The sequence below is a fragment of the Malus domestica genome, chromosome 02, assembly GCF_042453785.1.
Source record: "Malus domestica chromosome 02, GDT2T_hap1".
Classification (NCBI taxonomy): domain Eukaryota; kingdom Viridiplantae; phylum Streptophyta; class Magnoliopsida; order Rosales; family Rosaceae; genus Malus; species Malus domestica.
Genome location: NC_091662.1, coordinates 13640598 through 13664617, shown reverse-complemented (window position 1 = coordinate 13664617; position 24020 = coordinate 13640598). Strand labels below are relative to the sequence as shown.

General features: G+C 37.1%; 1 protein-coding gene, 3 long non-coding RNA genes and 1 other non-coding gene across 5 annotated transcripts; 3 read left to right on the top strand and 2 right to left on the bottom strand.

Annotated features, from left to right (window-relative positions):
* Positions 1 to 735: 735 nt before the first annotated feature.
* Positions 736 to 1185, bottom strand: LOC139191192 (probable disease resistance protein At5g66900). Its single transcript, XM_070811763.1, has one exon. It carries the CDS (start codon positions 1183 to 1185, stop codon positions 736 to 738), a length of 450 nt encoding a protein of 149 aa, XP_070667864.1.
* A 4225-nt stretch (positions 1186 to 5410) lies between these two features.
* Positions 5411 to 6268, top strand: LOC139190408 (uncharacterized). The gene is made up of 2 exons (XR_011574658.1): positions 5411 to 6059; positions 6144 to 6268. It is a non-coding gene; the product is annotated as an uncharacterized lncRNA (long non-coding RNA).
* Positions 6269 to 16480: 10212 nt separating this feature from the next.
* Positions 16481 to 16570, top strand: LOC114823818 (small nucleolar RNA Z43). The gene has a single exon (XR_003771765.1). It is a non-coding gene; the product is annotated as a small nucleolar RNA Z43 (small nucleolar RNA).
* Positions 16571 to 19189: 2619 nt separating this feature from the next.
* Positions 19190 to 19902, top strand: LOC139189643 (uncharacterized). Its single transcript, XR_011573465.1, has 2 exons — positions 19190 to 19407; positions 19504 to 19902. It is a non-coding gene; the product is annotated as an uncharacterized lncRNA (long non-coding RNA).
* A 513-nt stretch (positions 19903 to 20415) lies between these two features.
* Positions 20416 to 22558, bottom strand: LOC139189644 (uncharacterized). Its single transcript, XR_011573466.1, has 2 exons — positions 21617 to 22558; positions 20416 to 21520 (listed from the first exon to the last, which is right to left on the bottom strand). It is a non-coding gene; the product is annotated as an uncharacterized lncRNA (long non-coding RNA).
* Between the last annotated feature and the right edge of the window lie 1462 nt (positions 22559 to 24020).

Genomic DNA, 24020 nt, shown 5'->3' with positions numbered 1-24020 from the left:
ACTGCTCTTCGAGCACTACTGATCATATTTTGAAAATTTTAACTTTGCAATATCGACAATATCAACTGTAGTAGCATATAAATGGCATATCGATTATATGCATGCATTAAATTAAAATATGGTAAACTACATCTTAAAATATCTTAATATATAATATCTAGAGTAATGCTAGAAAGACTAAATATGTAGATAAAATTTTAAAAATTAAATGATATGTAAGTTGATAATTGATTTATTACTTAACCGTTGATAAACGTGCTCATTTTTATTGGTGATACATTATTTAGTTTCCAAATTTTGTCTCCAAATTTAATATCTCTAGCATTACCCTAATATCTATACCAGAGTAAGCAACGAAAGAAAACTTATAGATATAACCAGATGCATGATTTACATATGAGCCCCATAAAAAATAAAAAAAAATTGACATATGAGGTGCAGTAAAAACGTATTTTTTGTACAATCCAAGAAAATATAATACACATGATTTATATTGTGTAAAACAATAACATGATAATTACACAAGAAAAAATAACACGAAATTTCTTGAGACGCGAGAGTTTGATATAAATAGTCTTACAAACTGATGTGATGAAACATAGAAATTGAACAGAACCAAAGAACGAAATCAAACAAGAAAAATCAAACAAGAAGATGAAAGCTAATTCAGATTGGCGTTGCTCCTTCATTTATTGAGGAAAGACAGGTCTCACAACTGAGGCTTTCCGAGCCAATTCAGATTGGTTTTTCTTTTGCCACCTTGATTTTGTCTCTGGCTAAGAAGGATTCCCACAAATGTTTCTTCTCTTCATCACAAATCACTTCCTCTAACTGCTCGTCAAGATCCCACGCTGACAGAGGCAACTCTTTCAATCTTGAGCATTGTCCCATGTAGATCTTTCTTAAACCGCTCATATTACCAATGCCTTCAGGCAACTTCCTAATGCCAAAACAATCATACATGTCAAGACAGCACAACTTAGCAAGGTTCTCAATCGAGACCGGAAGCCTTACCAAGTCTGTACAGGACCTTAGTCGCAGTACATCCAAATTCTCCAGCTTTCCGATCTCTTCAGGCAAGGCAGATAACTTATGGCAGTTGGTGATACTGAGCATCTTCATATGAACAAGATCACAGAGCTCGGCAGGCAGTTCCACCAAATCATGGCAATAGTCGATATTCATTTTCTCTACTATAGGACCTGGCCAGCAATCAGAAATTTTGATGAACAATTGTGGACGTCGTCAATTTTCTGCACAAAGACCTTGTTTAAATTACAATTGTTTTTGCTTTATCTTTTGTCACTATAACTCGAAAGCATGGACTCTTGGAATGCTAAGATATGAGAAACTGCTGCTAGCCTCTCTCTCCTCTCACCTACAAATGACTCCTTGCTCCAGCTAGTGGCCGGTGACAGCCCCTCTCTCCCCTCTCCTAGCTTTACTATTTTCTCTTCTTCTGGACTGTCGTAGATTTATTTTTCATTTTAATATTAAAGTCAATAAGAGGCTTCTTGGTGAGGTTGTTTTTTGTAAGTCTCTCCTAGTGAGTATTTTTAGTTTTGCGTTGGTGTGTTATTGGCATCTCTTGGGTCTACTTCACTGTTCTTGATAGATGTTGCGAACAAAATTGACATAGGTAGACACTAGTTGGTTCATTGCTAGTTCCTCTTCAAGCCAGCACTACTTATTGTCAAATAGTGTCTTTATGTTTGTTATATTGCAATTTTTGTGTGTATAATTACTGAAGTGTTTGACTATTTCATCATGAGTGCAATCTCGACCTTTTGAGTTTAGATACACTCGTTTGCTTCTTCTCGTACATTTTTCACTGTCAAACCCACCACTATGGTCGCAACTTGTTTAGCCAAGTTGGCCTTTAGAACGTTGAGGGACCATTTTATAATCATTTCATATTTAATTTTTGTTTGTAGTTATTTTTTAAAACTAAAAATCTTTTGGTAACTGCTTTCAGTTTTCTATTCTAAAATATGAAAACTGAAAGCTACAAGGCCAATTGATTATCATTTCACTTTCAATTTTTGTTTTGTCTTTTTAAAAATTAGAAATTTATTAGATAACTACTTTCAATTATGCAGTTTTTTAAAGCTAATTCTTTAAGTTTTTTTTCTTTTAATTCTTTAAGTTTTAAATTTTGACTTTTAATTTTTATTCTTTAAAAAATTCAAATTAGTTATTAAATAAATTTTTAGCTTTTAAATTAAATAAAGGGAACTTTAACGAAAAGCACCCGGTACTGTTCACTTTAACGAAAAACCACATTTTTACACTAAAAAGTCAATCCTGGTACTATTCATTTTACCCTTTATTTTGTCCTTATCATTAAAACTCAAAGTTTTCAAACTCTTTTCATTAGTTTTCCTTTAAATAAAACTCCAGAGTTTAAAAATAATAATCAAACATATTTTAATATTTCTTGTTCATATTGCCACTTAATACTATGATCTAATGGTATTCCTCTTTACTTGTAAGTGAGAGATTTTAGGTTTGATTCTTGTCAAAGGCGAATTTGAACCACACTATTGCTAGCTCATTGTGATACTAAACCCATCCCTTTCTCTTAGGGTAGATAATTTCATTTAAAAATAAATAAATAAATATATATATATATATATTTCTTGTGAGTAGTTGTTAGAGTTATTGTGACGACCCGTCCCTAATTTTCTATGTAATTTCTCCCCGAATATGTAAATTATTGTTTATGCCCTTGTTAGCAAGTGACGTGGACGTATTTATTAGCTCTTAAATTAGTATTCTCGCTATCGTAATAAATTGTACTCGTTGTTACGAGTGTACGTTAATTTTATCTGTGTTAGAAACACTATTCCGAATAGATTTTCTGATTTGCTTTTACTGTGGGAAATCTGTAAAAACCTATCCTTCTACTTCTTTAAAATTTGGTATGTGCCTTATGTTTTTCACCAATCAATCTTCTTCCCTCTTTCTGGCACCCAATCAGACTCTCCTTCTCTCTGCTTAATCAAAAACCATCATTTCTCTCTCTCATCTCCTTTTCTCTCTCAAACCCGTACCTCGCTCTTCTCTGCAACAAAGAAGACCACCACCATCTCTTAATAGATCGAACCTGAAAACCACATATTTGGACTCTTCTCGTCACCACGAACTTAACCATACCCTCAGATCACGTGTTGGTTGAGTTTTGAGTGGTCAACGAAGAGTGTTTGTACCATACTTAGGGCTTCCGTATTTAGACCTCGTATAAATACTCGGGGGACTCAAATGTAATTATGTAATAAATGAAGGGGCGAATATGTAATAAGTGAGGAGCCCTTATTCTATAAAAGGACTCCTCACTCTCCTCATTAAGGGAGGCCAAGTTTTAGGCCATGGGAAGAGAGCACACAAAAAATAGGCTAGAGAGCACACTGCCTCTAGTCTTCTTGTGTATTCACCATTCAGAGTGAAACAATATCAACATTAGTGTGGACGTAGCTCAAACATTGGGGTGAACCACGATACATCTTGTGTTCTTTACTTTCTTGCAGATTCACGGTCGGATTTACGTTATTCCAAGACCTTCGGTTTTGTGCATCAACAAAGAGCAACTCGAAAGCTTCGACTCGATGGTTTTTGTGTCAACATGATCGCGGTCGAGTTACCAAGTTTTGAAGGTTTTGGAAGCATCCACGCAACTCCCTAAGGTCCCTAGACTAGTTTTCGTGAAGCATTGAAGTCGAAACAAGCGAGTTCAAGAGGTTGACTTTTTGGCCGGAGCTATTGAGCTATTTTCAGGCCAATCTCTGATCGTTTTTCGACTTTCAAATGGTATGATTTTGTTCCCTTCATCATGAGCTTCAAATCCATATAAATTTCGTGAAAAATGGTTGAGAATTGAGCAAGATATAAAGATTTGAAAATTTTCCAGTTTCCGGCGAAAATTCAAGTTGTGAACGGCAAGAGCGACTGGAGAAGAAGGAGAATATTCCGTCTAATGACGTCAGGTAACGCTGTTAACGTTCATTACTATTTAACAGAATATTCCGTCAATTCTGACAAAATATTCCTATGTTCCATTAGTCACCTACCATGCACATGCCTATGCGTGGCTGCACGTGTGGTTGTGGGTTGGGCGGTCATGAGGGTGCGTCTGGCCTTCGGCCAGCGAGTGGTTTTTACGTGTAGGTCTGTGACGTCAAGTAAATTGATTTCATATATTCGAACCCTCCGTTTAAGCAAATTATGGGAAGTTATTCCTAGTTTTTAGCGTATGTCCTTATTAATTAATTATAAATTGTTGTTTCGCATATAGGGGAAACTTACCCTGAGGACGTATGTGGACAAGCGAGACTAGGGGTCTACAATCCTATGACATACCAGTGAGTGGGCATTTTATTTTTGTATATTATGTATATACCTCATAGTTTCCATAAATGTTTTAAAATGGTTTTATGCATTTATGCCATGAATTATATATTTTTCTAAATGCTATGACATGGTTGAGTTTTTTATTGCATCATGGCCAAGGAAGAAAATATCGGTAATATCGGAAATATCGGTAGTCCGAAAACACGGAAATATCGATGGAAATATCGGGATAATATCGATATCGATAAAAATTACATGGAAACCACGGAAATTGTAAGAAAAACTTGGAAATTTTTATTGAAACTTTGCAGGATGTTTATTTAGTCAATTATCTATTAGTTTATCACAAAAAATTGGAAGGAAATGCATTGCATGATGGATTTAACATTATCAAGTTGATTATATAGTGAGCTGACAAACATTGTGAGTGTATAAAATATGTAGTAATTAATGAAAGAAGTCTAAACACACCATAATCATTTATATATAATGAATTAGTACAATATTTTACACTTTATACATTGCATGGTAACATACATGAGTGACTTAGTACCACATAGAGTTCCTATGAGGTTCAAAATTTTCACCTTTGTGTTTTTTAAAATATAGAAATTTATCCTAGATAATAAATATTAGCTTGCAAGCCTTGCAGACATCTTAACGACCATATAAATATTACAGGCTGAATATGTAATCACAAACACATCTATAGCAAGTTGGATAAAGCCTAAGTGCGTGGTTGACAAAGGGAGGGTTCGAATATAATTTGCTTGCTTAGTAAAAAAAACAAAATATTATCTAAATAATTTATAATTTATAATTTATATAACATTTATTAAAAGTTAAAACCATCAGAGGTGCACCTCACATCTTTCACGTCACATGTCCACCTCATAATTACAAGTTACAAACATCAAAGCCAATGGTTTTGTTTGTTTAAGTCTCCCGTCCACGGATAATACTTGGTACTCACAAGTGGGTACCCAATTTTCATTGACCATTGATATGGCTCAACTAAAAGAGAACACGTGTACTACTTTATATGTTTAAGCTATGCAGCCAAACACCCTGTTTATCCAATTACCTAGGCATCCAAACACCCCATAATCCATTTTCACTTCCTCTCTGCTCCATCCCGCATCGTCCTTGTCTTTTCCTATGCCATCACAGATTTGTATCAGTGCAGCGTCGTCACACTATACACTAAGAACAAAGATCCCCTCCCTTTCATGAATTCTTATGGACCTACTTCGATGGAGGAGAGAGATTGAAGGACGAGGCGGAAGCGGGGCCGACGGAGGAATACCGGTGAAGTTGACAGTGGAACAGCGGTGGGTTGACAGAGGAGAGAAGTTGGATGAGGACACGTGGTAGGTTTGCGGCGGAGGAACGAGGTGGGTCGAGGGAGGTGCTTGCTGGTTTGTCTCTTAAAGGTTGGGGATTCTTCAACGACACACAGAGATCCTTCTCGATCTCTCTTCTCCCTTCGCCCAGTCCAACCACACACACACTCACACAGAGATCCTTCTCGATCTCTCTTCTCCCTTCTCCCAGTCCAACCACACACACACTCACACAGAGATCTCTCGATCTTTCTTCTCCCTTCTCCCAGTCCAACCACACACACTCACACAGAGATCTCTCTTTTCTCTGCACCGAGACCCACACGCACACCATCGCACCTGCTCCGGCGAGTTCCTTCAATTTCTCAGGTAGGTAAGCTTCGGGTTTTTCTTTTTATATTCTAGATCGAAGCTTAGATGTGAAATTGAAGTTATATGTCGTGTTTTTGCAAGGTTTTTGGGATGAAATCGACTCGGGAATAAGTACACCCATCTCCGGCGAGGCTAGGGAGCAGTTTTACAGTCGGCCGGAGCTGTAGAAGCTCCGACGTTCGTCTCCGACGTGCACAGTTCCGAAATTTCGCGATAATATCGATAATATCGCGATATTATCGATATTATCGCGATATTATGACGAAAACACCTTGGATACCATTTAAAATATCGATTCGGGAAAAAACCGATAATATCGGCGATATATCGCCGATATTATCGATATTTTCTTCCATGATCATGGCATATCCATATGCATATTACCTGCATGAAATTGATGTGCATGGTTTGAAATGCTAATGTGAATGCGGTACATGCAAGTAAGTCCAGGTAAGGTTATGTGATGAATTGAATGGTTGAATCATTATGGCATGCTTACATATAGTCTGCTCATCATTGCTACACCCCGGTGTTAGTACTCCAGCCCAAGGACAGGGCTAGTCCTTCATGTGTATGTTTATCTCCTGCACCGCACGCTTGCCATGGATCTAAGTAGGTGCTAGTCCTGTTGTACAAGTCACATTAGGTGACTCCGACTCGTAGGTGACCCAAGCATAGTGCTAGTCTTCACGTGACCGTAGCACTAGAGCGATTATTATTACACCTAGTCATGTCGTATAGGTCACATTAGGTGACTCCGACTTCTGTGTTAGCATATGACTGATGAGTGATAGGTGGAGTTGTACATGTCACATTAGGTGACTCCGATTAGTGTAAATTACAATTTACAGCACATAATCATATCTATACTGTTGTTGAGAACATATGTTGTGGCATACTTCTAGACTTACATTTGGCATGCATTTGATTTTCATACTTATACATAGTATGATATTTTGAAAATTATACTTGTTTTACAGTGAGGAGTTAGTATGATTGAAAAGTAAATGGATTTTATAAACCTTTATTTTTGTGCCCACTCACCCTTCTGTTTTTCGCTCCTCCATGTCCTAGTTAGTTGATTAATCTATGTGGCGTACGAGGAATAGTTGGTGGATTATGACATATCTCCATCTTAACGTAGGAACTTATCTCTAGTTGTGTAATAAGTATTTCTCTCGTTCTACTGTTTTACCCTCATGTTATCTATGCTCTGAATATTTGTAGTTATGAGTTGTAACCACTATTGCGCACTCACGTTCTTAGTTAATTAATTGGGAACTTTAACGAAAAGTTCCCAATACTGTTCACTTTAACAAAAAAACCACATTTTTACACTGAAAAGTCAATCATTGTACTATTCAGTTTACCATTTATTTCGTCCTTATCGTTAACACTCAAAGTTTTCAAGCCATTTTCATTAGTTTTCCTTAATTAATTCCTAGTTTTGGTTTTAATTTATTCACAATTTTCTTTCATCACTTGCACTTTGATTACGTCACCTTCACGTGACGGCCATCACGCCTTAATTCCAGTCGGAGTGTGTCAGTTATCATGTCATTTGGTAGGACTTCAGAACAAAAAAACATCCATAAAAGTCATGCATTGACAAAGCTGATGATGCATCGCACTCACCGTGAATTGTATATGAAATGGTTGCGAAATCGCTATTCTACTGTATCGTTTCTTGAAAACGTCCTGCAATCCGAGCCCGCACGCGTCGGAGCCAAGTAAACAAAAGCGTAGTGGGCGACCTCAACAAAGTTAACTGACATTTGGCCTTCTTTCCCTTCATGGTTCCGTTTCCCGACTTCGAAGAAATGGTAAAGAGATAACTAACATGCAACTAGCTTAGCTAATTCAATAAATTTCAATTACTTATTATGGCACGGTGTTCTAATTTTGAGAGTGATAATGATCGTTTTCTTCGCTAGACTAAGACTTAAATTTGAATCTCATTGCCGGCAATCTCTCTATAAAGCCCTTATGATTAAATTTTCATAAAATGACAAAATTGCCCTCTGTTTAAGGGAGAAAATATTATACTTGTACACATATAAAAGCTTATTTATCAAGGAAACTGTATTCTAACATGCTCATGTGTACTCACATGAACTTCGTCATTTTTAGTAAATTTAAGAATACATCTCATTTACGTGTATCAAAAGTTCAGTTTGCCCACAAAAAAAAAGTTTATTGAAGAATTCACCCATTTAGCGTGTATCACAAGCTCATAAAAGTTGACAGAGTTGAGAATTTTATACAGGAGACCATAGTTTTATTTCATTATGTTTTCATGGAATATGCACAATAATATTCAATATTGATTAATAAATCTTGTAGATCATGTAAGTATAATTTTCTTACTAGTTTTAAATTTAAATTGTACAATATTAAATTTATATCGTATAATGACTTTATTGTTCATGCAATCAAATATATAATTTTTAGAAGAACTATTTGTAGACATCGAAATTTCGGTAAATAAATGTTGACCGATAAATCAAAGTTTCAACGCTCATGTATTACATAAATTTTACACGTAGCGTGTGTCTAAACAAAAAACCAAAATAAGTTGGAAAAGTCATCAAACATGACACGTGTCAACACTTGGCAGAAACGACTTATTTCATCTGGAATATTATATTCAAAATTAAGCCTTGGAAATTTCTATAAATAGAAGGCTAATTCATTCATTTAGAGGAACCAAAATCATTAGGCAAAATTCTTGAAGCTCTGAAGCTCTGAAACTCCGAAGCTCTCAAGCATCCAGGTTCCCGAAGAATCAAGAAAGCTCTCTTCGTTCTTCGTTCATCGTTCTTCCAAGATCAAGCCCCGACGGCCCTTGGATCAACAATCCACCAATTCAAGATCAAGCCCCAAAAGCCCTTGAAGAACTTCCACCAATTCAAGATCAAGCCCCGACTGCCCTTGAAGAAAGCACCATCGTTCATCATCCGTTCATCCTAAGATCAAGCCCCAACGGCCCTTTGGATCAACAAACGTCGACAAATCCATACATCCAACCGTTCTTCAAGATCAAGCCCAAAAGCCCTTGAAGATCCGTTCATCATTGTTTTTCAAGATCAAGCCCAAAAGCCCTTGAAGATCCGTTCATCACCGTTATTCAAGATCAAGCTTTAACGGCCCTTGAAGAAACATTCATCCTCAAGATCAAGCCCCAACGGCTCCTTGAAGATCCGCTCAAATCCACCTTCAAAGATCAAGCCCACGGCCCCTTGAAGAAACTTCCAACAGTTCATCCAAGATCAAGCCTCAACGGCCCTTGGATCAACGAAACATCCACAAATCAACACCTTACGGAGATCGAATCAGAAAATCAAATTTGAGAGAGATTGTAACCCTAAAATCATCAAATACAAATATTTGTTTGTGCACGTTGTTCTTGTCTCTTTCGTTTCAGGAAAATTTTGTATTCACACTATTATTAGCGCTAAAAGAAAGTCACTTTGCCCTCCTTTTGACCTTATTTATTTCATTTGTGTGTAGTGCAAGATGATTCTTTTAGCTCAAATTTTGTTACGAGTGAATTCATAGGTCTAGTGTAAGTTAGAGAATTTATTGTGAAAATGCTACTATATGGTTTCCTTTTGGTATACTAGAAGATAAGAAACTATACTTAAATACATATAAGATTTATTTAACAACATTAATACTTTTTGTGCACTTGCTATGAAAACATAAGGAAATTATATACTTCTCCACTCACATGGGTTGTCATGTTCAATGCACTTATGAATTGATCTCTTTTGTGTATCATACGTCCATTGATAAATTGACCCTGTTTGCATGAATTATGGGTTAACGAAAAATGACAAAGCTAAGAATTTCCTGTGAGGAAAATATCATATAATTTTGTTATATTTTCGTAGAATATGCACAAAAATGGTTGTTAGGGGAAACTTATGTATTCTAGCTAATATGATTACAAATATGTTTGACCTATTCACATGAGCTTCATCATTTTCAATAGACTTACGAATTTCTCTCATTTACATGTATCAATAGTTCATTGACGAATTCATCCCATTTTAGCGTGTATTACAAGCTCACAAAATATGACAAAGTTGACATTTTCTTGTGAGGAGACAATAGTATAACTTCCTTATTTTTTCATAGAATATGCATAAAAATTTCAATGTTGAGTTTTAAATTTAAATTGTACAATGACTTTATTGTTCATGCGATCAAATATATAGTTTCTAAAGAGTGGTATTAGCTCTAAAAGAAAGCCAGTTTGTCCTCCTTTTAACCTTGTTTAATTTATTATAGAACAGTGCATGATGATTTTTTCTTTAGTGCAAATTTTATTACGAGTGAATTCATAGGCCTAGTGTAAGTTGGTTAAGAAAATTTATTGTGAAGATGTTACTTTCCTCTTTCTTTTTGGTATACTAGAAGATGAGAAATTATACATATGAAATTTTGTGTGCATATGTTATGGAAACGCAAGGAAATTATATGCTTTTCTACTCACATGAGCTCTGTATGTTTAATGCACATATGAATTGATCTCATTTACGTGTATCATACATCCATTGACAAATTCTCGTTTGCGTGAATCATAGATTGACGAAAAATGACAGAGCTGAGAATTTTATGTGAGGAGACTGTAGTATTATTCCCTTATGTCTTCATAGAATATACACAAAAACTTCAACATTGATTAATAAAAATCAGCTTTATTTTTATTGAAAATATCAGCTATCCTTTCTAATGTACAATTATTTGTTCCAAAACTATAAGTTCTATACAAAAATACTTCAAGAGCTTGATTAGAGAAAAGAACCCCTCATTTCCCTATTTGTCACGCTTTAATTGATTTTTTGCTGTGATATTTCTTTGTGCCCTTCCCATTACAAAGTCAAGTCCCTGTTTTTTTTTTTTAAAGTATTGACATGCTCTAATAATTTTTAGTTGTGAAATTTCTATTGTGCCGTTCTTCCATTACAAAGTATTAAATTTGTATTTTTTTATCTAACGTATAATAGATGTTGTTCATTTTCTGAAGTATTGAGTTTGTGTATTTTCTTCAAATGTATAATGTTATTTATTATCTACTTTGTCAATGACTTCTATGTGAAAAGCCTATTGTTTGTTTTTCTTAAATATATCATCAGAACAACTTTTAAAAGGAAGAAAATATGGCCCGTTCTTGTAACCAAAAGAGAAAATATGACCCTTTCTTTTTGTTGCAACCATTAACATTGAACGAGATTAATCAAGCTGTATTTGTTGGAAAACATAGTTTGAGACCGATTAATCGCACTAGTCAATAATAACCAATCAATTCTTTAGATTTGGTAATGCATCTGTTGAGAAAAATTGGACAAGAGATGTAACAAATAATTCACTAAACATAATCTTACCTTCGTTCATTTTTCCGAAGAGAGTTTTATTAATTTTAGCCCATTCTAGACTATGCATCTATTAATTACAATCCTTCATCAAAAAAAAAAAAAAAAAAAAACCCTTTGATTCCAATATGAATAAATCGTAACTTTGGGATTTGGGTGTTTGTTTGGTTTTGCGGTTGCACTTAGGTCAAGCCCTAGATTACCTACGTGATTTTTTGGAGGGATCAAGCCACTCGTTGTTCTTGGATGATTTGGTTTGGGATTTTCAGAGAGTGAATGACCCACTAAAAAAGGTTTTGTGTTTGTTTATTTGAATACTTAAAATTTATTTGAGTGAATTTGGTTGAATAAACCAGAGATTCGATTTGGACTTTGTGGTTAATTTGGTTGAGATGAACCAGGGACTCGATTTGGATTTTACGGTGAATTTGGTTGAGATGAACCATGGATTCGATTTTGAGTTTTTGTCTTTGTACAATTGCATTTGGATTGAATATCTAGATTGCCTATGTATCCTTGGTAGAATCAAACCAACGTAGTTCATTATTTCTAATGAGTAAATGACCCACTAAAAAAAAAAGTATTTTGGTTTGGATTTGGTGCCTTGCAGTTTTAAATCGTGTAGGTAAAGAACTTTGTGTCATTTGGAACAACTTTGTTCTATTTAAGATTTGATACGGCTTTTGTGCCATTTGAAATTTAAATCCGTTTTGTCCCATTTAAAATTTGAAAAGGCTTTGTGCCGTTTGAAATTTGATGCATCTTTGTGTCATAGAGTGGGGCAATATCCCATGGGAGCAGCATTCCCCATAAAATTGGGAACTTTATTGCAGACTTCTTTCTTCTTCTTGCAAAATTTACAGCCTCTAGGAAAGGGTAGGCCCAAAGTTATAAAAGAAACCACATGAATTCAAATTTGAGAGCTGTGGCCCTTTTTTTATTAAAGGTTGCCACGTGAGTATCTTTCCCAATTAATTTGGGAGGTTGTCGGCAAGTTTTTTTTTTACTATGCTATACACACATTTTATTATACTTCTCACACATTTCTTAATAATTTTTTTAGTTAATCATTTTTTATTCTTCAAATCCAACAACCGAAAATTCAAAATGTGTGTGAGAAGTAAAATGGAGTGTATGGAAATCACACCCTTTTTTTTTTGAGAATTTTAATGAAAAACTTCTGGTATTGTTTACTTTAATGAAAACTCATATTTTGACACTAAAAAGTTAATCTTGGTACTGGTCAATTTACTCTTTATTTTATTTTTATTGTTAAAACTCAAAGTTTTCAAACATTTTTCTTTAGTTTTTTTTTTTTTCTCTTCTCTGTGAACTTGGACTTTGACTTCACATGGCAGACAAAATAAACATCTTTTAGCTATTTATTTGGAGATGCGGCAAAGGCATTCTTTGATCATATTGAATCCTAATTGGTATGCTTTTATTTTGCCGCAAGGAATTTTGTTTCCTTGCATACTTGCCACGGCATCAAAGAGGGATAAAAAATTTTGATTTCAAATAAACCCCTCCTTAAGCTCTAAGGCTATTTGGATTCTCCCTTTTTCTTTTTGAGAGATCACGCTTGCGGTATACATTAGACTTTTGAGTGCCTAAGGTCATTTCTAACCGAAAAAATCAAACCTAATTTTGTCCAAAATTGTAGTCTGTAAAAAAAAAATTTAAATAAATAATGTCAGGTCATATTCATATATCATCTCAAACTCAAGACACTAAACATAGCTTCTCAATTATTTATTAGTTTTAAGTTTATACTTTAGCTTTATTAGTTAATTTAATTAAACTAATGTTAGATGTTTTCAGATATAGTCGTTGAATTTGAATCAATTATTGTAACTGAGAAGCTAGGCTCCAAAAAAAGGGCTAAAAGGGGGCTACGTTTGGCCAGCCTGATGCTCCTTTGACCAAATAATGGTATGGTGGACTTCATAGAGTTTAGTCCAGTCATCGGTTGAAGATGATATTTTGAATAAATCAAGACATTTTTTACCTTTTGAACATTTAGCCCTCTTCATTTGAGATGACCTAAGCACTCTGCAGATAGGACCTGGGTTGTTGGGGACCACGTAGGCCTGACAATTCCTGACACGACCAGATAACCCAACACGAAATTAACAGGTGTTCGGGTCAATACGATAACGAATTGGGTCATTATTAGGTAACCCGATAAGCACCTGTTAAAATAACGGGTTGGTTCGAGTATACACGTGGGTAACACGATACACGATAAGCAAAATATTAATTTTATAATTTTATAACCCTAAAAAAATAATATAATAATTATATATATTAATTTAACAATTTTATACCCTTACAAACTCTAATAGTTATATATATTAATTTAAATTTTATAAAATTGGTGACCATTGGATCGGCTGAGATTTAATCTCAGCCATCCATTGTTCATTAGGTTGGAGGCTAATATATTTTTATATGGTATAGTACTATTTTTTATTTCTTTTCATAATTATTTTAGTAAACTTTTCATAATTTGAATGGTTTTTAATGTTCGGTTTTTCTATACTTAGTTTATGCGAAAAAGAATTTTGACGTAGAAAACCTTACTGAAAACATCATCAACATAACTCTTGAAAGCAATAGATCAACCCAAAGTTCCAATACAATTTCCTCATGATGATTGATGAAAATTAAGGATTTTGTAAAAGGAATAACATGTAAGCTTTGAGTTCCATTGGCAAGGTTTAAACTTTTGAGAAAGGCTTCACAACCTCGAAAACAAAAATTCTTTCATTTTGCATATCCTTGCACATTTAATATTTTGTAATAGACTAGTGTATGAATGTTTTTTTATTAGGCTCTTATTTTCGAGTGTAGATGTAGCACTTAAACGACAAATGTGTTTTAATGTTTTGAAGTAATATTTTATGTGGCAATGTGTGGTATGTGTAAATTTAAGAAAAAAAAATATATTTTTCTTAACTGGTCATAATGGTGACCCAACCTATTAAGGACCCGTTAAGATAACGGGTGTGACACAACACGATCCTTTAAGATAACAAGTGTTACACGAAAACAACACGAACATGACAAACATGACCCGTTTGCCAGAGCTAGGACCATGTGAACATGAGGACCTCCATCCCTATTCTTTGTTACAGATCGCCTCTTAGCATTTTTAATCCCTGAATTAGATAGCTTTGAAGGTAGCAACCTACAGCAAACAATTTCATTGTCTTTTCTTCATCTGTTCCAGTGAGAGCCCACTTCGGCTCATCTTGGTATTTGGTGGGAAGGATCTAGACGTCATTTCTTCTGCACAATTGGTGATTTAGAGAAGAACATTCCGCCGTTGACGTTTGGAATCGAACGTGATGCAGTGGGGACTGATGCTCCCTGTTGCTATAGTGGGGATTGGCGATGACATCGTCATTTGGCTACTGCTTCCTTGTTTTATACGAGATGCAGTATTCAAAACATTTGTGGTCTTCATACTTTCTTCACGTAAGACATTATTTATTTTCACGAGATGCAGAGATTTTTGAGACTGGGGACGACGCTAAAAAATGTGCCATAAATAAGAAAATTATTTATTTTCACACGTAAGACATCGATAAAATTGTACTTAGAAAATCACTTCAAAATCAATAATTTAAAAACACAGAAAGACTAATTTGTTACAACCAAATAAAAATTGAAAAGAATAAACACGCACATAGCATTTTGAACTTAGGACTAGGGCTGGAAAAAAATCCCAAAAATCCCAAACCAAACCAAAAAAATCCCGATCCCAAACCAAAATTCCCGAAATTTTCGGGATGTAATCCCAAACCAAACCGAAAGTTTCGGTATGGGATTCGGTATTGCATTTCATTTTTTCGGTATTCCCATACCGAACCGAAAAAGAAAAAATATATATATATATATAATTTTTTAATTATAAGAGAATTATTTCAACCGTTGATTGTTTTAGATTTAATCTGTGCCGTTGATTTGTTTTTAGGTCAGATCACATTTCAGTTCCTCCGTTCATTTGTTTCGAATTGCAGCCCTGACCCTTAGCCTCCGGCCCTCACCAACGTCGTCCCTCACCAGACTGTCGAATTCCGACCAGCCACCGGCCCACCACCACACCATACTCTCGTCTCTGACTCTCCAACCTTCCTTCACCACACAACCACCACTCTCTCTCGCGATCTCTCTCTCTCACACGGTCACAGAACTGCATTGATTCGAGGGTTCTCTTTCACGGACAGAACTGGGGATCTCTCTCACGGTCTCACTTGGTTTTCTGAAATTAGGTAATTAATTTAGTTTTCTGAAATCTCTCTATCTCACTGTCACACACACACCTCTCGCTCTTTCTCTTTTCTTTTGCGATTTTGTCTCTTCACAGAATTTAGGCAAGTCTGTTGTCGTTTTCTAGTGAGCATTGATTCGAGGGTTACGGCCCTGACCTTTATAGGCTTATAGCACTTGTTATTCAATATCTTGCGACATGAGGCAATAGTTCAACTGAATCTTTGTGATTAAGCAAATTTCATGTCTTTCACTCCTATCTGATGACCCCTGTGATTGTTTCTCTAGTTTTGAATTTAAACTTGATGTTTGTGTCAAAATTGCGCTTAGTTTTTCATCCAATCAATTTCTCCTTTTTGTTTTTGCCTGTTTGCCGAGTATGGATACGGATTATGCAAATTTTCTCCTGGAACTATCCCACATTTTGTTAAACCCCTGAGATTATCATGGTACCAAGTGCCATTGTTGTGCATTGTCCTTCATCATTGTGCTCTCATTTGTTTGTTGTGATATTTTAATTGTATTTGTAAATGCAAGCATGTCTGAGATTGTTGGTGCCGGTATTGTTTACTACTAAATGTCAATCCATTTCTTCTGCGTGGAATGCTTATCTGATCCCTCCCAAGGCCGAACCGGGTTTTGAACTATGGCAGTAAGATTGATACTATATTTTTGCAACATCAACATTGCTTAATTGTTTGGAATTTGTTCTCTCGAGTATCTCACACTACCTATGCCAGCATCAATCGTTATTCCAATTTGAGTGGACGGTGATGTTTTGTGTTTTGGTCTCTCGTCGTAATGGCCTCTTTGGCCTTGCCGACTACTGTGATATTGCATCAATTGTCCGAGTCCATGAAACCTTTAAGCATATGCAGTTCATCAATTGTCCGAGTCCTAGAAAACTGTCTGTAAGACCACAACAGACCACAACAGACTTGCATGATGAGTATTCCATGAAGCATGTTAAGCATTGTCCATATTGGTTTGAAAACACAATATATGTTAAGCATGTTAGTCTACTATGATTCTCTACTAATTATTTTCTTGAATTATTATTCTTCAGGTTGTTTTTCTTGAATCATTTATTCTCGAGCAACTTTTAAAGGTTTAGCATACAAGCGCTACAAGTGTTGAAAACTCTTGTTTGTAGGTTCCAACTTTCATGTTTGTATTATCTTTGTGGGGGTGGGGCTACTTATATTCTCCTAGTTTAGAAACGAGCTGGTTTTTATTTGCTTCCTAGTTTAAATTCAAATACACGATACTTCTATGTTGAATGCTCAGATTTTTGAACCATTGATTTTATTTATTGTTTGGAATTTGGATATATGCTGAACTGTGGTTGTGATATATTAATGTGCATTGTTATTTTATTTGTTAGGATGGACGGATCTAGTAGCCAGTACACATATGGTCTCGGTATTAGGAAAGCGAAAACAAACCCAACCTAGTGGTACCCTTCAACTAGGCACTCCCTCACCTCAAGATTATTTGCATAATGATTATTATGAAGATTGTTGGGATGATGATCCGGATGTGGAGGAGGATATTGCATTAGAACAGATAGAAGAAGATGGGGAAGAAGAAGTAGAAGAAGTAGAAGTAGTGAGACAATGGGATGGTCCTCCTCGGAAAAAGGGCAATAGGAGAAAGGGTCAAAGTCCGGTGTGGAATGATGCTAAGAGGGTAACGATCACCGATAATAATGGGGAGAAATCTTACATGGCCGAATGCAAACATTGCAAACTCTTAGTACCGGCACACCCTATAACTCATGGGACAACGGGAATTCTTAAGCATTTGAGGAAATGTCCGGGTTCTAGTCTCTTTGAGAATGTAGATCCGAACCAACCTACATTGACACAAGCGAGGATGGGAGGTCCGGTTGTCACTCACACTTTCAATAAAAAAAGACTTGATAGGAGATGTGTGAGGTGGATTATAATAGCAGAGATGCCTTTTAGGGTGGTTAATCAAGAGGACTTTCGAGATTTTATTCGTGACTTGAATCCAAAGTACAAACTTCCTAATAGGCATAAGGTGGCGGCGGCGGTTTTGGAGTTGTATGATGAAGAGAAGGCAAAAATAAAAAGTGTGATTGAGGGGTTGAGAGTGAGTATTACAACCGACACTTGGACCTCAATTCAAATGATAAACTACATGGTCATCACGACTCATTTTTTGGACACTAATTGGGGGTTACATAAGAGGATCCTAAACTTTGTCCAAGTTACTTCTCATAAGGGTGATGATATTGGAAGATGTCTAGAGGTTTGCTTGAATGATTGGGGCATAGACAAGGTGTTTAGCATTACCGTTGACAATGCTAGTGCAAATGACACCGCTATTGCATACATGAAAAGAAGACTCAAGTCAAATGGTACTCTTTTACTTGATGGGGCTCACTTGCACATGAGGTGCGCTTGTCACATCCTTAATTTGATAGTTAAGGATGGAATGACGGAGCTTAGTAGGGAGATTGATGCCATAAGAAATTGTGTGAAGTTTATACACTCATCCCCGGCAAGGTTGGAGTCTTTTAGGGAATATTGTGTCTTGTTGAGATTTGATAGGATGTCAAGTATCCCTTTTGATGTTGTCACAAGGTGGAATGCCACATATCAAATGCTTAATAGTGCTTTCAAGTTTAAAGAAGTGTTCTCTAAGATGGCCTTTGAGTGTGACTCTTTTATTGCTTACTTTAAAGAGGAGGTCTCAAAAGAGGTTGATGGGGTGACAAGAAAGGCTAAGCGGGTGGGTCATCCGGAGGTGGATGATTGGGAAAGGTCGGTGAGTTTTGCTCACTTTCTCAAAAAAATTTATGATGCCACCTTGACATTGAGTACAACCCTTACTCCAACGTCACACTTAATACTTAGCACGGTGATTGCCTTGCAAGTGGAGATAGAAGAACAAATTTCAAATGCCTCTAATTCCACTTTGCAAAGTGTGGCTACCTCAATGAAGCTCAAGTTTGACAAATATTGGGGTGACATTGAAAAGGTGAATCATATTCTCTTTGTGGCCCAATCACTCGACCCGAGGTACAAATTTGATATGTTAGAGACAAATCTAGAAGAGCTCGGCTATGGATGTGACAAAATAAGGGAGGAGAAAGTAAGGGTTAAAGGTTATGTAACCGAGTTGTATAATGCATATAAGGAGGGAGTGGTCCTTAGTAGTAGTAGTGGTAGTAGTACTAGTAGTAGTGCTACCTCAAATGTGGAGCAAAGATCAAGTGTTGTACTAGATGATGGGGCGGGGGGGTGTGATGGTAGATATTGATGTTGCTTCAAGGATGGCAAAGAAGATCCAAAGAAAGAGAGCGGAGGCACAACAAAATGAGATAGCCAATGAAGTGGATATGTACTTCAATGATCCACATCAAAGCCTAACATATAAGGGTTTCAATCTTTTGGATTGGTGGAAAGGAAATTGTGGTCAATATCCAATTCTTAGTAAAGTTGCTAAGGATGTATTGGCCCTTCCTAGTAGCACCGTTGCTAGTGAGAATGCCTTTAGTCTTGGTGGGAAAGTTGTTGATCCTTTTAGAGCTTCCTTAACACCTAAAACGGTTGAGGCTTTAGTGTGTACTAGTGATTGGCTTAGAGGAAAAGAATTTTGTTTCTACAAGGAGCCTACCCTTGACGAATTATGTTTCTACGAGGAGCTTGAACGCTTAGAAAGAAGTAAGTAAACAATTTAATTTCATCTTTTATTTTTTTAGTATTTATTATCTATTAGACTATAATTTAATGTAAATGATTTGTGGTTTATTGTTTTAGACATGGCTAATTTGGGAGGTGAGGAGAATACAACACAAGAAAATGAAATGCCACCTCCATCTCCTCGACCACCTCAAGTACAAGTTCAACAACGTCAAAATCAATCACTACCTCCATGACCACGACCACCCATTGTAAGGGGAAGGGCTCAACCATCAATATCAAGGGGAAAATTACAAGTGCCAACAAGAAGGGCCGAAGGGGCCGAAGAAGTCAACAATCTTCATAAACTTGAAACTTTGTTTTTTTGCTTTTGGTTTGTAACTTAATTATTAAAACTTTGGATTGTAACTAATTTTTTTGCTTTTGGGTTTGTTACTTTATTTATTTTAAAACCTTGGCTTGTAACTAATATTTTTGCTTTTGGATTTGGTACTTAATTTATTTTTATTGCATGCATGTGTAGTAGAACTTGAATAGGCATATGCAATTGTGCACAGATTGGCAATTGGCAGATTGCTTTTGAATAGGGTAAATTACATTTTCATAGGCTTTTGTCCTAACAACACATATTGATGTTACCCAAAACTTTGTGAACCCTACATTTTCATAACAACACAAATTGGCAGACCCGGGCCAACATCAATTATCCCAATAATTTTTTTATTTGATTGAATCAAGTTAAGCCCATATGGGGCTATTACATTCAATGGGCATGGCCCAATATTAGGTTTTTGTCCAATTGGACCAATATTAGCTTTTTTTTGTCCAAAAGCCCAAAAGCCCAAAAGCCCAAAATTATTTCGGGATTCCCGATTTGTCCCGAAATCCCGAAACTATTTCGGGATTCCCGAAAATTGGGATTCCCGAAAATTTGGTTTGGGATCGGTATTGAAATTGGGATTCCCGAAAATTTCGGTATGGGAATCGAGACAAGGGTTTCGGTATGGGATCCCATACCGAACCACCCCTACTTAGGACCTCTCCTTAATTTTAAACAATAAAAACCATTGCTTTTGTTGTACCATATATTAGGCCTCGATATTGAGCTCATGATTTATGTAAGAGGAGGAAACCCTTACTCTATAAAAGGGATCATCCTCACCTTCACAAAGAGCGAAGAAAGAAGAAAGTCTCACATCCCTCACAACAATAGAGGGCAATACCCTTTCAGCCAAACATAGAGCAAAATGGCAAGGGTTGCATCCACAGAGAGCTCCCTTGTCGATTTATTGTAATTCATACATTCATATAGTGAAATGGAATCAACATCAGTGTGGATGTAGCCCAAACATTGGGGTGAACCAAGATACATCTTTGTGTTCTTCTGCGTTTGTGTGATTCACGACTGGATTTACGTTGGTCCAAGATCTACTAGATTTTGTGCATCAACATTTGGCGCCGTCTGTGGGAAACGACACGAAAAACCATGTCGGTTCTCTTTCATTTTTTTCATCTATCCACCGTGAATCTGCACAACCCAAGAACCCAAAAACCTCACTTTTTGGGCTTTTCCAGAAAACCTTCACATACTTCCAACCACCTCTCTCTCTCTCATAAATTTCTCTCTCATAGGTTAATAGTACTTAGACAAAAAGGTTCAGAAGCTTGCGATCCTTCAGATTACCGCCACTGCTTTCAAAGGTCTTCGTCGTTGTCGTAGTCATCATCGACTCCTCCGAATCAAACGACATTGTATCCCTCCGTCGCTGATCCATCGAGGCACTTACGCAGATCCACATTCCCCTCCCTCTTCCTCTCTCCGCCGCCACGAGATTCGGCCTCAGAGAGAGCCCCGCCTCCTCGAACGGCTAAATTCGCTCCACGTCGTAGTATGCCGACGCCGACGGACAGTAGCGATTTTTCGGCGTGCATGCTTCTCTGCTAAACGCGTTCGAAGACTCGTCGAAGGCAGGCATAGTAAAAGCCGGTAATGGCCTCAAAGCGTCGCTGGACAGCACCGTATCGACCGCCAACTGGCACACGTGCTAGTTCCCACTCGACAGAAGCCCCACCGCTCCGTTCACCGGGTTCACCATGCGGCCGCACGCTTCGAACAGCAGAGACTGAAACATAGCTGATCGAGAAAAAGGAAAATATGGATTAATTAATGGCAAATATTAATCGTGTAAAATTATTGCAATATTGTTTAATTAATTAATTGGTTGTTTACCGGGGCGTTGGTTTTCCGGTACGACGAAGACGAATGAGAGGAGATCATTGTGGCTAAAGAACTTGGCGAGGAACAAGGTGGCGTTGCCTTGGGCTTCGGGAGAGTCGATCCAGTACAGACACGACCTCAGTATGCATGTGTCGCTGCATCCCTTCCGGAGCACTCGGCAGCCGTTGCAGCTCATCTCCACCATCCGATCCAATACAGGCACGACCTCAGTATGCATGTCTTGCTGCATCCCTTATGGTGCTGCTTCTCAGAGCCAAACTACTCCTAGTATTTGGTGACACCACACTAACCAAAGTCTTTGTCGGAGGGTTGGCGTGGGAGATTCCCAAAGAGGCCTTGAGAGAGCACTTCGACAAGTACAGTGAGATCTTGGAGGCCGTCATCACCTTCGACCTCCGCTTCTGCATCTCTAGAGTCAGCACTCTCGCCCAAGTCCAGGCCCTCGCCCTCGCCCAAGCTCGGTGGTAAACTCCTCCTATTAGCCACCACCGAAGACGGCGGCGACCGAAAGTTCAACACCACTGACATATTTCCATCTTCCAAAACAAGTTAGATTTTTATTATTTGATTTTGATTTTTTAATCCGTCAGAAATGTCAACCCAAAAGTAATCAAAGGAAGCCATAACCTTCAACCAGACCGACAGTAGAGAGGAAGAAAATAAGCTTTCTCATAATAATTCTATTATTATTCCCTTTTGGTATTGTCTGCCATCTGCGAAAAGAAAAAAGCTTTACTTTTCCTTTGTCTGCCATCTGCCAAAAGAAAAAAAAAAAAAAAAGCTTTACTTTTTACATCATGTTTTCTCAAATTATTTATTTATTATTTTATTATTTTGTGATATTTATCACATGATCACTATCAATAACGTGGCAAAGCACATCACACAAAGTTTTATTATTTAAAGTTGTGGTGATGTATCACAGGCTTATGCACACTACACAATACAAATATGTGTGTTTAAATATTTTATTATAATGCTGATAGTCTTTCGGCACATCACTATTCCTATGCCATGTGACATAATCAGACATCACATCCTTTCATTTTGTGGTATTCACCTCATAATTATCACATGTACTGGCTCATATTTCACTTACTTGTGTAAATATTTATTCATTGCCGAGTGATTCAATGACTGCTCATTAACTATGTCACTTATGCAACATGTGATTTACTACACAACTTAATAAATTATTTATTTGTAGTAGGCACATGGTACAATATTTTGCATTACCAAACTATGTTAATTTGATTTATTCATTATACGTTTGTACTTATACTGTCATTTATTGTCAGGAATTATTGAGCAACTAGCTCTGTTGATCAACATTGCCAATGATTAAAGAAGCTTACCAACTTATAGACTGATAAGCCACATGCTTATGGTGACAAAGATTTAGTTTGAACGGTGATCTCTTGTCTGATCGGACACCCACTTGCTCGAACACTCACATGTTTGGACACTTATGTGCCTGGACACCCTTGAGCTCGAACCTCGACTCACGGACCCAACTCAAAAACCCTATAGATGGCCCCGACTCGATGACCCTACGTATGGCCCCGACTCAAAGACCCGATTTATGGACCCGATTCGAGGATCTGGCACATAGACCCAATATGCGAACTCGACAAGTGGACCAAAGTCATATCAAGAATCAACTCATAATGAGCACACGCTGACGTTGAGTGCATACTCACAACGAGGAATGCCACAAGCCGAGCCGCCTCGCAACGAGCACCGCCTCCAGCCGAGTAACCGTCTCGCTGAAAGCATCGCCTCTAGCCGAGTAGCCTCGCAACGTGTGCTACCTCTAGTTGAGTCTTGCTTGACGTTAAGTATCGTCTCATGTAAAGTACCAGTTCTGGACGACATCTAGCCACTTCGGCTCGTACTTGGATTGGATTTAAAGTCTCCAGCCAAAAGACTCTCTTGACTAAAGACTTGGGGGACTCCTGTTGTACCATATATTGGGCCTCGATATTGAGCCCATGATTTATGTAAGAGGAGGACACCCTTACTCTATAAAAGGGATCGTCCTCACCTTCACAAAGAGCGAAGAAAGAAGAGAGTCTCACATCCCTCACAACAATAGAGCTCCCTTGCAGAGAGCAAAATGGCAAGGGCTGCATCCACAGAGAGCAAAATGGCAAGGGTTGCATCCATAGAGAGCAAAATAGCAAGGGCTGCATCCACAGAGAGCTCATTTGCCGATCTATTGTAATCTATACATTCATACAGTAAAATGGAATCAACATCAGTGTGGACGTAGCCCAAACATTGAGGTGAACCACGATACATCTTTGTGTTCTTGTGCGTTTATGTGATTCACGGCCGGATTTACGTTGGTCCAAGATCCACCAGATTTTGTGCATCAACAACTTCTAATTAAACT

Excerpts from the sequence above, each read along its gene's own strand:
- LOC139191192 (XM_070811763.1), bottom strand. The coding sequence starts at position 1,185 with ATGAATATCGACTATTGCCATGATTTGGTGGAACTGCCTGCCGAGCTC.